Raw genomic sequence first — 15,391 nt, forward strand, 5'->3', positions numbered from 1 at the left:
ACCAGCTGCTGTGAGGTAGAGAGTAGAAAATTATTGAGTGATTAATTTGGCCTTATGGAATCGTGTGACGTCTTTTGCATAATGTTGAAAACATTGCATAATAATGACCTTTTCATGAATTCAAAACTTTCCCCATAATGAGAGCTATTACTCTGACAAAATTGTCAGGGTTACCAAATTTACTTGCATTTAAATTAGCATAAAATTTGCATATTTGTATTTTGAGCTTGGCTCATTCCTTCGTCAAAAGTTGCCTCTCCCGAAATTATTCACCTTATTGGTGTAAAACTTGTTTTGAATATTTTGGAGATGACCTCATGACCCTTTTCCTGCCAGGAGTATCACTTGCCACCTACTGGTTTCAGTTATATCCGTATTTGGTCTTAGGTGCCATGGGAAAATTCATTTCCGAGACCTATTTCATCATTGTCTTCTTACAAAACTCTTGTTACTTGGATTTGTATTTCTTTTTCGTCTTCGCAGCCATATCACTCTCAACCAGTAAAATCTTACTTTGATTTATAGTTGCAGTGTAGGTTACTCTGAATCCTGTACATGTTAGTCTTCAGTTAAGAGTGCTGTACCAAAAAAAAAGCATTGCAAGTTATGCGTTAACCCAAGGAAAAAGTGAAAAACGTTGTCATATAAGCGAAATATGAGCTACACCCACATAGACAAGAGGTATTATCATACCAGGGTTATTGCAGTGATATCAGTACATTTATGATATATGTGTGTGTAAGTACCTTGTGATATGCTTTGTGCAAGAACTAGTGTTATACCTGTATGTAATCAATTTAATGGTATCTGATAAAGTGTACCTTGTTTGACTTGTAATAAATCCCTGCAGGACCGGCATCATCTGTCTCCAGTGTCCTGTTTAATGATATTGAAAGAGACTGTTCCTTTTGTACATAAAATGGAACTCTCCGAAGGTGCGACATAATTTCCTGCTATGTGCATGACGGTAAAAATATATGTTATCTGAACTTGCTTAATATTAAAACCATAATCAGAAAGGAATGTGAAAAATCAGTAACTATCAAGTGGAAAATTAAAAATGCGTATAAAGAATAGAATGACAGCTTTAAATTAAAAGATGAGATATGAGTTTAATTTTAAAACCTGTGGCACAGTTCTGTTTCTTTGAAATAACGAATGTTCAGCAGGCTGTCTTAGTAGACATGGATACCAATGCTGCCAATGAAAACTATTATCGAATGACAGCTTTTTGATTTAACTTTGCTATTTTAGGTTGACTTGCAAGACAGTATTTAGATAATTTATATAAATTAGTACATAGAAATCACAGACAGAGTGTGCCTTTGTTTGCCTTATTGAATGGTTCAGAACTGTACACCTATTGAAAGTCATAAAAGTGGAGTACATTTTAATTGACAATTTTTGCAAATGTAATTTATAGTTTCCCAACTCTCACACATCAAGCTACTATCATACATGTAAGTTCTGTGTGGTATTTTCTTTATAAATGAGTATTATTTACAAGCTAGAGATTATGGAAGAAAATTTCACGTTCAAGTTCAGACATCCTGTCAACTTATTCTTCTTCTCTTATTGTGAACTGTATCCCCTTTTAATTGAGAAAATGATGAAACAGGCAAAATTGGTGGCTATTGTCAGTTTCAGTATTTTTTTTTGCTCTCCAATGTTTTCCTGTGATGTAGCACAATGTGAAATCATTTGAGAGTTGACAATTTTATCAGGTTCCTCATATGCATAATTTCAATGCAAAGCTTGAAATGGCTCCATGGCAGTTACCAAAGTGGAATTTCCTAAACATCATGTATGTTGGTGATAGAAGAGAAGTTTTTAAAACTGACTCTTGGCGGCAGTCTTTGTTTTTACGCCCTTGTATTCTTTGAAATGAGAAAATAATCAGAGGTCAAGCCTTGTCTTGGTTGGAATGTTAATTTATTGTCTGATGACCATTGGCTATCGGAGTGCGTGATTTTGCACATGATTTATGATGCTTTCTTTCAATATTAACTTAATCCTGTAAATTAAGAAAGTTCTGTTATCAACAGGTGTAGAAAACCCTACGCTACACAAAAAGTTATGCAATTGATTTTTGTAGGGAATAAAAAAATCCTTTGGAAGATAGGGCTTGGTCATTATAGTTGTATTAAGGGATGGTCAGATTCAAAGGGTATAAGGGCACTGGTAATTTGTGTGCTTTTATGAGTTTGTCATAACTTAATTTTTGTTCCCTCTGCTGCCGGGGTATGGGAATCATTATCCACAAAGCTGTCAACGTGGTGCAATTTAACCTTTGGTGCAAGTCCATAAATCAACCACTTGCTCAATTCAAGAGATTGTGCCACATGTGCACTCATCTGTTTGATATAGTGCTGTTTTGGATCTGTCTTTTTGCACCCTGTAACGACACGTTGAGCATTTGCATCAAGTGAGCATGGAAGTTTACTGTGAGATGAGTCAGTTTGTGGAAAATGAGTGAAGTTTTTATGGCATTATTGCTCAAGTGCAGTCCACTGATGCAGTGTATGGCAGATACTTCGATCCTAAATTAGTTCATCTTGTCGAGTGGAAGCGTGTCATAAACAGGAAATAAAAATGACAGATACAGCTCGAGTTGACATTAAATAAACAGTACCACACATGTTTAAAATTCTTATTTCTTCGAACCCGCAACGACACTGTATATCCATTTTCATCTGACTTCAAATGGTTGTGTCCCCGTCTCCAATGCAAAAAGCTTGATATCTAATATACTACAAAAATTTGTGATAGTAGATGTCCAAACATAGATTGATGATCCAAATCACTTGCACATTGACTGTATATCTTTTATTTAAAAGAGGGAAGTCTGTCCTTTAAATACCCAAATTTGTCGCAAATACTTAGTGGCAGAATGTATGTAGTAATATTTACTTCCAGTCCCCATTAACATAAATATTATAATGCTTTGATTATGCAGGTCAGCCATGATGCAGTTCTACTACAGGAGCGATTGCCTCACCCCCTTTTCATTTGGCTGAGCAGCTGTTGTTGAATTGATGTAAAATGTAGTGAGGAGAGGAAAGGTCTTGATCTTATATACTGCAAAAAAATATTATGAATCATTGTATTTAGTTAGGACTAATTGATTTATGCAAAAAAGGCTTGTTTTACATACATGTAAGACATGGCCGCGAAATGTAGTCCCCACATTTTATTATTTTTGTATTCAAACACAACAGTATCAGTGCTCACAGTTGTTTTTCGAAGGATAGGCAGGTAATTATTTAAGTGAAGCCTCACCACATTTGGTCGAAAAAAATCCCGATATAGTTATTCATGAAGAATAAATCAATACAGATTTTACCTGTAGCAATGAAAAGTGAACACTGGCAACCTAGTTACATAAATTTATACCCATTTCGTATATATTCAGTGTTCACATTTTACCAGGGTAAAATCTCAGTTCTAAGAAACAGACCCATCCCTTTGTTTTTCTGGTAATGTATGTTAAACCACACAAAAGAATACATTTTCACAACAAAAGAATTTGCTAATTGTTTTTGTTATGCAAATTGGGCGACCCAATAATTTGGAACATTATGCTTTAATTGACCCAACTGGGCTTGACAGTCAGAGGAACATCAAAATAAGACCAAGTGAGTGGCGCACATGTCCATACTATCAGCAGAGATTCAGGGTGCATAATCTTTGAATAAGGCCGGTCATTGCTTTCTGCTATCTGAAAATTAATCCCTAAAAAAGTACAGTTATCGCCACATGTAACTGCAGTCTGTCTTCTGAGATATTTGGTTCAAATTGTGATAGATATATTTTAGATTTATGGGTTAAAAATTCAGAACAAGTTGCTTAATTAGTGTTCTTAGAATCCAGTGTCAGAACTGTGACCTAGCTGAGTGAAAATGTAAAAAAACACAAGTTCTGGGGATTGTGTGCTTAGCTTTACCAGGAAAAAAAGATGTAAACGGAGTTCTGAGTATGTGTTGATCGTGTTGTTTGTGATAAATGATAAATGTCTGAGACGACACATGCAAGTACATGTAGCATCTGTGACAAACAATATCGACAACACCTGAAATGTTATTTGAGGAAGGAGTAGTAGGAGGTTGGGATTCATCGTCACTCTGCTTGTGGCACATTTCTAGAGCTACGGGGATAATTGGGCTGCGCAGTTCTCTGAGACGCCAAGGTCATGTGATGGAGGTGTACGGATGAAATTGTCCCTGTCTTATAAATTTCTCACCTAAGGTTTGAAACTCCAGAGCCTCTGTTAGCTTTGCCCCAAGACGTAAACCTCAGAATGTTCATAAAAGACATCATAGATGTAATATGAAATATGGTATTTTGTCAATTCTGTGAATCCCCTTGAGCAATACTGGCTCAGTTTTTGGTTTCATTTTGGTGCAATTTACTCGTCCAATGTTCTAGATGTTGCAAATATGTAAGGAAACTGTACAAACATACTGTTGCCAGGGCTTGGTGACACAGTGTGATTCCTAGTCCGTACAGAAACTGCAGAGGCGTGCCCAGCAAAGCCTGTACAAGTATTGTCTGGGCCCAGTAATCGTACTGATACGAGTGTTGCAAATATGCTCACCATTACAATATTTGTGCATGTGTCTGTATGTTGCAATTCACCATTGATGTAGCCTACACTGCTTTTCACTCATCTTCAGTAACAAAGTAAACACATTGCATGGCAAAACTCTAGCTTCCTTCAACATAAGCTAGAGGCAGCAAGACTTTTTCTTCTCCCCAGCCATATGATGGTTATATTGCAATTATTTTGGCGAAGAACGATAAGGCACAACAGAATACATTCTGCTGATGGCTCATGTTGATTGGCTGCAGCTCACATATCTGCACAACCCTGGACCAGTGCTATATTGGCGCGCTTCTGATTGTATCAAACCAAATCTGGTGATGGAATTCCAATCAGGAGAAGATGCAAGGAAGAGTCTGCAATCATGTATTATAACAGTTACTTACAGACTCCACAAGGAAATAAAGCACTTGGAATCACGTTGGGTCGGTTACGTCTTTGTTTCCTTGACAACCATGTGCAGTTGAATCCCTGGATGAAAGCAAAGATGTGGTTCATTGAATTTTCAAAGAGACCTGTGTTATTTCCCTTGTCTGTAATCTGATTCTCTGTTCTGTCTCCATGGTAATGATTCCATTTGAAGTTCATTGTCAGGCTTTGCATTCCAAAGTCAGGATGGTTTATTTCTCTGGTTCAATGTGAGCGATTTTCAGTAAATTGTAAAATGTTCCAAGTAATTTTTGTGGTGTCGCACTAAATGAGTGTTGATTTAAGTGAATCATAAGTTAAATATTCAACATTTTAGATATCATGTGGCAAAAATTTTACAAGACGCTCTGTACGCTGCAGTTTACGGAATTGAAACAAGTGATATCAAACTTATGCAGTAGAGACTTGCATGTATGTGGTACATAAGAAATCAAACTGAGAAAAAAAAAACATTCATCTTTTCATGTATCGCCAATTCATCACCCTTATCACGATTAAAACTCAGGATGTTTTGAGAAAAATGAAGTGATTCATCTGTTGATAAGGATATTTTATGTTTGAACAGAATTTCAGATGTGATGTGGTTTCACTGTAACAAAAATCCAAGGTGTTGTGACATTATAATACTGGTACCTTGTCAATACCAGGCAGCCAGAACTGCTTTGTTAAAAATACCATTTGCAATTCAACAAATGGATTATTACTTATGCAAGTGTGCATCATCGGCGAATACTCATTTTCATAATGATATGTAAATAATTAAAACGTACATCTGTATTCATTTTCATAATAATATATAAATAATTAAAATGTGCATTTTATACCAGAGCATTGATATCATAATATGACAGAAATCAGGTGTTTCTAATTAAATTAGTGTTATTGACTGACAATCTAATAGCTCTGCAAATTTATTGTATTGATAACTCAGAAGTATATGACATTGTTTCAAATCAGCCATCCAGCGTATTAATTTTACACTGATAATGGCCATATACGTCCCATATTATATTCTCTTCCCAGTTTCTGTAAGATGCATAGACAGTCACAAGTGTGAATGTTTTGTTGTTTCCATGATGATTAGTAGTTCCAATGACGCATGGTTCACTGCATTGTAGTTGGTGTGACTTTGGTTTACCGATTAACATCCAACATAGCCCAGAACCCAGTGGACAGTTTCAAGGCTTTGGTAGAGATTTGGAATCTGAAAGACATTGAAATTGAAAGATGATTTCAGGCTGAGCCGAATCACTTGCAATAACAGGAAGCATTGATATGCAACAGCCGTCCACCCCGTCCCCTTGTTCATCGGTCTCACCAAACAATTTTAAACAGTAAGTAGTTCCAAGTTTAATGAAGAAAAAGGGTCGAAAAAGAAAATTTCAAGGACAGCATTATTTAGGCAGATTTTCTACACAAAAACTTTCCAAGTGACATCAAATGTCCCACCGCTCCGTTATCAGCAATACTTATATCTCACTGTTTATGAGTCAGCAGCTCCTTTGTATGATGTAGTATCAAAACATACTTTGCCTGCAGGCACATTTCCACTGCAAATTGCAGTTTCCTCTCCTGACCTAGCTGAATGCACAACAAAGAAACTGAGAGAAATGCCATCCAAAAGAACCAATTTCTTGGTAAATGGTTTGCTTTTTGAGATGCATAGGTATGAGAATCCTGTCCAAGGACGTCGTATGCATGAGAGTGATAGAAAAATTATTTTCAGCGATATTAAATATGTCGTCAAACTGAAATGAATGTGAATTACATGCAAAAGCCTTTGATTGTTCGGTAATCAGATAGTGTGTCCTAATAATTTCCATGCAAACACATGTGTTCCATGGTCAATACAAATGTTGCACTAGAGTTGTGTGACACCTTGGCTCAGTCTATCTCTCTGCATTCTTTGAGACCAAGCCATCGGTTGAACCTCAACTTCAAAGAACCTGCATTTAATATGCATTTGTATACATGTAATATTGCCATGTAATTTTCAAGATATTCTCATAGTTTTGTCCTGTTCATTGTCAGTCAAGTTTTGCTTCATCCTCGGATATACAGCCACAACAACCTCGGAGATTGATGAAATGGTTAAATCTTATTCACATCATTAAAATGTAACTTTGTTATATTAGGAATTTATATTAATGCATTGTATCTCTTCTTTTGAAACTTGTTTTGCGATACTTTTGCTCATGTTTTAGTTTCTATCATAGCGTATCTGTATTTTGAGGGAAATTTCTCAAAAAAACACCCCAGAATTTGCAAAACGTGGCTACCTCAGACATATTTTTGAAGGTAGTATGTGTTAAGTTTGACAGATATTTGCACCGAGAGTAAAGAGTAACCAATATTAAGTTTTAAAAATATGTTAATACTATATCAGAACATAACACAAATTTTCACATGCAATTCAGAACATTGCTGACGACAGCTTACTGAATTCTTTGCTATCTGATACCTACCGGTACAATGTATCACTGGGAAAGCATGATGTCAGGTCATAATGAAAATTAATTTACTGTACAGTGTTATCTTTGTATCTCGTTACTGCAATTTGATAAATATTTCATCCTGTGTCAACAGCATTGCATGTGAATGTCCAGAAACTGATGTGAAAGATTGGCATTAGAGTCGAAGTCAATTTGTTGAACTTCACTTTTAACTTGTAAGTTGTGGCAAAAATTAATTTTTCTTTTATGGGGACAAATGTCAAATATGACACACTGAACACGTTCCATGATTTCTTATTTAGCTTGTCTATGAAGGAGCTTTGTTGAAGACTGGGAAAATCAAACAATAAAAGGGGGGGGTAAATAATTTATGTGCAGTTGATTTTGATAGCTTCATTTTAGCCAAGAAAGGTAATGTTTCATTGACTGTGACAGCATTGTCTGAAACTTTAGTTCTGCACGGTTTAAAGGTATAAAAAAATAATTTTCAAATGTGAAGATTCTTTATAATCATTTGAATGAAATGCTATCAATATACATATCAAGGTGTTCTGGCCTTGAGGGTGACATTGATACGGTTTTAAGTCATTCATATTATTCCTCCAGTCTTCATGTTAGTTGTTCTAAAGGTATTGAAATTGACATGCCTAATTTTGATGAAATGTTCGGCTAGGTAGGGCGACATGAATATGTGTCGGCAAGGAGAGGGTGATGTTGGCAGCATGATGACAGACACAGAGAGAGACATCTAAGTTGTTCAGGAAAAAAACTAAGCTGCAGTTGTCTGTAAAAGATTAAAACTATGATGTATAGTGCTGATGCCACACTGAAATCTATATATCATCTGTGGATGATACCTTGTCATGTATCAAAAAACTCTGTGTGGCTTCCCATCCCAGCTAAGACAGGCGTCCGTGATTGGCAGCACAGTAATCAGTACCGTTCTCCATACTGGGTCAGAATGTACAGCCCCTGTAACTCTGCCTTGAAAATCTACCGAGCATAATGAGTAACATGAGCATGCCGGTTCGTCAGCAAATCATCTGGAGTGAGCTGGACATCATTTGTACTGTAGCAGTCAAGAGGAATACCGACTGTGTGCTCGTCAACACTGAGTTAGTCTCGGGGGAAAAAAATTACAAGGCGGCTTTTATTGACCTGGCGTTTTGCATTTCAAGCATGGAGAAGTACCTGCTCAGAGGGACTTGTTCCGACTACGACAACGTGAATGAAAAGTTGCTGCTTTCACCGTGTATTGCCATCAGAAGTGGGGGTAAGGAGGATCAGTCATCAATCAGATCTAATAATTTCTTGGAGTCTTGTGATTGTAACAAGTTTAATGTTTCATCATAAGTGTTAACAGCAGGATCGTGCAGCTGTAGTGTGATATTACTGTCATTCAGGCGTTATAAGTTGTACATCTATAAAAGGGATTTCAAAATCTTTGCTCGCCATAGATCTGCTGCAGTGTTGCTTTCACTAGTGTCTGCTTGTTTGTGAAATAGTCAATAAATTTTCAAATAGCGACAAATTTATGAGGACTGGGAAACTTCAAATGGAACCATGTGTGCTCTCCTTGGTATCAGTAAGACTTGAGTAGAGAGGTGAAGAATTGCCAGTTTTAGACTGACTGTGCAACAATCTTGAAGACAATTTAAACTGATATTTACCATGTGAAAGATTATCTTTGACAAAAACAAGGCTCACGTGATATTGATGTGGATAAATGACTTCCGTTATTTCTTTTTGTGGCACCATGGTGTCATAGAATTATCTTGTCAGATTGTCTTTACAAATATATCTTCAAGGGGTAACAAAGATAGCTGATGAATTTTTGTCTTGTTTTTTTACGAGCATGACTTAAATAGACCATCTGCCAGTGCCTCATCTTCCCTGTTCTTTTTCTGTTCCTAGAAGTTTTTGTGGTATGAAGTAATTGATACTATTTCTGGCTTAGATGGCTGGGAGGACAAAAAAAAAAATTACAGGCTCGTCGATCAAAAATAGCAAGATCACTGAGGTTGGAAACTGTTGCCATATGGCAACAGGCCTAGTGAATGAAGTCACGCAAAAAGCATGATTGCAATGGCGTTTTGAGTTACTGCCCACATGCCAGAGTCTGTGTGAAGCATTTCAGAACTGTCAGCCGCCCTGTATGATAATTTGGGATGAGCAGCAAGGACACTACTCAGTACTTACGCGGTTATTATGATCAATTACAACTTCAGGGTGCTGACATTGGAAGGTCGGGCTTCTGGACTACCATTTAATGACTTCTGCAGTGGGCCTCTTACCACAGCAATGAGCAGTTTAGAAAAGTCTACACACCATCCCATTCCAGCCATCCCCTAGAGGTCATAATTTCACCTCACAATGTATACAAGCAATGCTATTAATAGGCTTGGTTGATATAAGCATCAGTTAAATAATTGGTCACTTGGGTGATAACAACAGTGTGTTTTATTAACAGGTTCTGATCTCGCTTCACTCCATCAGGCAGCAGCACCAAACTTTTCATCACAGTGGTGTTCAGAAATTGTCCATATTTTAGTCGCAGTGCCCTCGGGGGATCTCTTTTGGTGTGGGTTGTTTGCAAATCTTGTTGTTTAATACTGCCGTGAAAATGTCAAATTCTGTCTTTTTTAAGGGGGAGGAAGACTACACTAATCAGATTTATCCGTCTTAGCCCCCAAGTTTAGATCTCCTGCACCAAAATAACCCACAGTGAAAATGCCACGAATGTTTTTCTAATTCGGCTTAGTTCCACAAGCTAGACTGTAGGGCTTTGATTTCTTCCAAGCGCATTCCACGATATCATATGCCAGGATATTTTCGTACTGTGTGATTGGACTCGAATAAATACATTCAGGGCTACTAGTTGGATTGAAGGTCACACAAATGGCGGAGATTGATTTCTCCTCGTAAAACATGCCTTGCCTCGGCTGCCCTAATCAAATCTATCTCTTGGGCAGAAGTCAGAAACAAAGACCTACCCCTAATTATGTGTCTTTTCACTTGTAATAACCACAGTAACAGAGCTCGTAAAATTATCATGTGCAAATCTTGATAAGTGTAGGACTGGAGGTATGATTCATTGTACTGCTATGTCATATGAATCTGTGTGCAGGGAGGAAAAATAGATTTCATTTTCAGTTACGATATTGTCAGTTTTAATTCAAAATACATGGTAAACTGGCAAAAAAATAAATGACTTAGCGCATGTTTGTTGTTTCAGGATTCTATGATTTAAACTTAGCAGGGAATAGGTCACAGTGATGATGCATGTTTAGCTGTGTTGTTTTAATAAAAATAAAAAAGACTGTGATCAATCAGTGGGCGATACATAGTGGAAAAAATCCTCTGTGTATTCCTGTAGTCTGTTGAGTGTCTCTCTGTGGATGTTTAAAAACATAATATCCAAATACTTCCTTGAACACCTGTAGATAGGGTTGGTCAGATCCACATGACCCATGAGATCATCATGCATTACAGTATGGATCTACTGGTTTGCTTGAACACTAACTTGAAAAAAATCATCTGAATTTTGTTTTGTATTTGTTTCTGTAAATTATTTTTAAGCAAAAGATTTGCAATTTTCTTGCTCCAAAGCGTTGAAGTTTGACTGAGTTTACTTAGTAACAAGGAAATTACTGGAACCAAAGGTCATGAAGGGGTCACAGAAATGACCTATTGATGAATGCTCCCAAAACAGAACAGGCCAGGCCCTTCATGCAGGCACTCATCTCACCATTCCGGCTGGCTTCTCTTGCAGCAAAGAGTCCTGCAAATGAAAGATTTGTACTTCCGAACAAGCTAAGGCTAATGGTGTGTATTTCCTATCAGAAGTAGGATTGTCTCTGGACCACGGGCTTTTATACAATTTTTCTAGTTCACACATGGCAACTTTTGTATTGTGGTCAAAAGGTTTGTTTTGTTACCAACTGTCATGAAAAATATGTCTATATTTTCCAAGTTGGTATGTATAACAAAGAGCTCTGTATTTGTGTTTATAATGTTTGAGTTGTCAATGCCATGAGTGGGAACCAGTGATTTCTAAAACAGCAATATAATTAACCTGTAGAATCAATCCTTTGTTCCTAAGGTTGAATTTTGAATACCATCATGATTACATTTACGCTTATGACTTCTCCAAAAATATGAGAAATTTCAGCTCAAATGATGAATAATGGACAAGAGTAGTTTTGAGGTGTCAACAATAACCATATCCTGCCATACCTTTCCCTTCCCTATATCCGTATTCTAACTGTTGATCCCTTCCCTACATCCGTATTCTAACTGGTGATCCCTTCCCTGCATCTGTATTCTAACTGTTGATTGGTGGTGATCAAATGATGATTCTAATCAAAAGGAACTTGTGGGTTATAGTTTGGTAAGGAAGCTCATGGAAATTGAGCCTACTTTCATCTAAATTCAGTCTGGTAATTGTGAACTGTAACTCCTCAGGGTTAAAAGAGTAAAGCTCTGTTACACTGTATGTGTACGTTGTCATATGTAACTTTACGTGCTTATACTGTATGTAACATTAGAAATCCAAGGCTTTGCCCATTTCAGGGCTTTATTGTGGTTTAGGACCCTATCAATTTGCTTAGACCTCAACATAGGCAAATGTGAAAAGGTTACATGGTGATGCCGTCAAATCATGTGAAAACAATCGCGTATCAATTCAACCGACAGCCAAGCCAAACAATTTATTTCTGTCCTTCGGGATTATGGAAGTCATTTATCATCTCATTGAGCTTTTCTTAGTTCTGAAGATTGAAAGAAGCCATGCATGAGTGCCGTTTTCATAGGGCATTTTTGTGAAAGTATCCAATTTTGGCTGTAGATAGCATCTGGTATTATGTGTGTGTGTGTGTTTGTGTCAATCAGTGTCTCAGCATCTGTTGCTGAGAGTAATTACTCAGGCACTGTTGTCGCTATCTTCACTGCTTTTGTTTCAGTGTTGTGATGAATCACTTTTTCTCCGTGTGATGATGTGATTGCTCATTAGTATCATCCTGATTCTCTCCTTTGCTTGTCATAGTTTACGGGAAATGGATCTTTCCTTTAAGGAGTTCCTGTGCATGGTTCATCCCACTGTCACTGCATTGTCAGCAGGCACTGGGATATAAATACTATGACACAGACGTGATCTCCAACATGAGAGGTGTTTGGTATTGACAAGGGCCCAAACATGTGACGACCAGATCAAATATAAAGCCCCTGATTTGACTCCTGTGATTATTTGTTAAGAGAAGTAAAATACAAACTTGTATGTTGCCTCGTGCAATGAGATTCCAGAAACTCACTCATAACATATATGACCTTCCCAAGTCACTTTCGACCTTTGTACACAGTCATATGCGTCACCCATTTTGACATTCACAGATTCTGCATGTACCTCTCTGCCCACTCTTTACCATTTTAGTGTGCGCCTTATCCTATTATTGTCAACCATTCTTACTCACTCAGAGATTTGATACAGAGATTTCAATGTAATAGGTGGGACTTCCTTGAATGAAATAGTGATTGTCACACCCCACAATTGTACTTTGTCACTGTTTAACTCTTGCTACAATCTGCCCTGTTTCAAGTCAAAAAACCAAGGTCCCCTCAGCGTGTGTTTATCACACCATATTGTGAAGTCCTTGACTCAAGGAGAAAAGAAAGTGACAGTGATTGCTACATACTTCTGATTACTACACCTACACAGGTAAAATATTTTATGTTCCTTTTGTGGATGTCAACTGTATCCGTGTCTGGAATTACTGACTTTTACAATTAACGGAAGCATCACATTTATGTTACGTATTGCAACATCTTGTTTTGTAACCATTGTTTGTTGGCGTGTACTGTATGTTGATGTGAAATTCAAATTCTAAAGCAATCAAATATTTGTACCACATTTGATTTCACAATACTGTCATGCCAAATTTAGCTGACCTTTATAGGGAAGTTATTAGCAAAACTTATTGAACAGAAACATGTTTTATTAGAAGTTGAAAAGGGTTATATATTTGTGAATATAGAGGCAACAGTGTACCTTTCAAAAGAGCTTGTTAGAACATACACTCTCACAGGACATAGTTATGTTGCCCTTTAAGTACACTGAGTAATGTTTTTAAATGGTTCGTAGCCTTCAGTGTTCATCAACAACATTCCGATCTCTGATATCTGATAAACACTGTATGGAGTAATTCTGGTCTCCTGCTAGCTAGCTTGCTTTCTTGGGCACAAATCAGATCTGAGTTGCAGTTTTTCAAGGGAAATGTACAGGAACTGGTAAAACCCTTTCCTATGCCTCAAACTCATGGTCTTTTCTGGCTTCATAGCCTGAGTTATTTTAACTTCATGTTAGTCTCCGAAGCATTGAGATAAATAGCACATTATGGCTTCCGCAGTGGCATGTTCATATTTACAATGTACTGGTAGGGATGGTGTGAGCTTCTGTCCCTTCTGCCATGCTCTTAAGTGATGGTTCATAAATCCCATGGGGCTGCGAATGTTTAACTATCGTAGGTTTGACAGCAATAGTTCATATGGAGGTAGTTTTTTTTTCCTTAAAGACTTATATGTACATCGCATTAAGAGGTATGGGGAAGAGAAAATTGTGGAAAATTCCATCGTAGGTAGCTGCTGTTGTCAGCAGTGTATGTAGCAGGATATGGATATTGTACACATCAGAATTATCAGTGGCAAATGGTATGTATGGATTTTCTGTGATGTTTCTAGGGTATCTGTGACAGCGTTGGCATGGCGATGGGCATTTTGATGGCGGTAGACGTCAGGTAGGCCAGTTGCCACTGTCCATCAACTTCCAGTGGGGCACTGTGTAAGTGTTACTGACTAAGATTCAATCACTGATCTGCGCTATGCAAAGCACGCAAGAATTTTTACCATTGAGCCAAAAGGGACGTGTGATTTATATGTCTTGAGCAAGAATGAAAACCTCAATGATTGTGTTGGATTTTTGCTTGGCAGATGGGCAGGTCTACATAGAGATATGTTTGATTTTTTGTCATGGCTATTTTTGAATGTGTTTCACCAAAGATGGCCAGTGACAAATATCTTTGTTTTCAAGGACTGTATGCTCAAAATTAATGTGTGTGTAGTGTGTGTTTTGGAATTTAAGTGCCATCTCAAGCTCCTGGTGTGTTTCTTGTTTGTCAATGTTTTTAGGGTGACCTCTTGCTTGCGTATCACAAGATAAAATTTCATTGATCACCAGGTTTGTACACCTGTTGTAACAAATCTCAGATTTGAGGAATGAAGGAAATATTGAGAAATGGATCGATCATAGATAATCTTTGAATGTCACTGTAGGTCAGCTGCATTTCTTGACTAGGGCAAGGTCGCAGAAATCATGCCATTCCTATCTCCTGGAGAGTTGTAATACAGAACACAACAACATCAGCTTTACTACTCACATCACACAGTTTCTCATACTCTGACATTGTGCCACGTTAAATAAAACTGAATTTCTCGACTGTTTGCCAAAATGATGGTGACGTCATAGGGTGTACGAAGACATATATGCATTGTATCAATGTTGATTTCTTTCTTACAATTGCATATGCACATGGAAAAGGACTGTTGGTTTGTTATCTTGACTTCTGCTTGAGTTCAGAGAGATGAATTTGAAGGATTTGAAGGGATCCGATTTTTGATTACGGCAAAACTCAGAAAAGTGATCTGTTCTGTAGGTCAATTCATCGGTAAACCATTGCATATATGATGTGGATGCATGTGTCATCCTTGAATCAAGGATGTACAGACATGGCAGTATTTGGAAAATCTGCTTGAAGAGAGTAAACGTGATTACTTGCATGTGTGACGTAGGCATGTCCCCAGCTTGACCTACATACATCCAAACGACCTCATTATGTTTGCTGTGTGAGCTCAAGTGAAT

General features: G+C 37.4%; 1 protein-coding gene across 7 annotated transcripts in view; it reads left to right on the forward strand.

The window, feature by feature from the left end:
• The window catches only part of LOC139148017 (serine/threonine-protein phosphatase 4 regulatory subunit 1-like), a 67,331-nt gene that overhangs the window by 5,552 nt on the left and 46,388 nt on the right, over positions 1–15,391 (forward strand). For 2 of the 7 annotated variants that reach the window (XM_070719272.1, XM_070719273.1), the window contains exon 1: positions 8,488–8,755. The exons of the other annotated variants lie outside the window; for them this stretch is intronic. In XM_070719272.1, coding sequence (XP_070575373.1) covers positions 8,488–8,755 — 268 coding nt within the window. Of the gene's footprint in view, positions 1–8,487; positions 8,756–15,391 lie in introns of those variants that run through there. 7 annotated transcript variants of the gene reach the window in all.

Source organism: Ptychodera flava, chromosome 13 (assembly GCF_041260155.1).
Source record: "Ptychodera flava strain L36383 chromosome 13, AS_Pfla_20210202, whole genome shotgun sequence".
Taxonomy (NCBI): domain Eukaryota; kingdom Metazoa; phylum Hemichordata; class Enteropneusta; family Ptychoderidae; genus Ptychodera; species Ptychodera flava.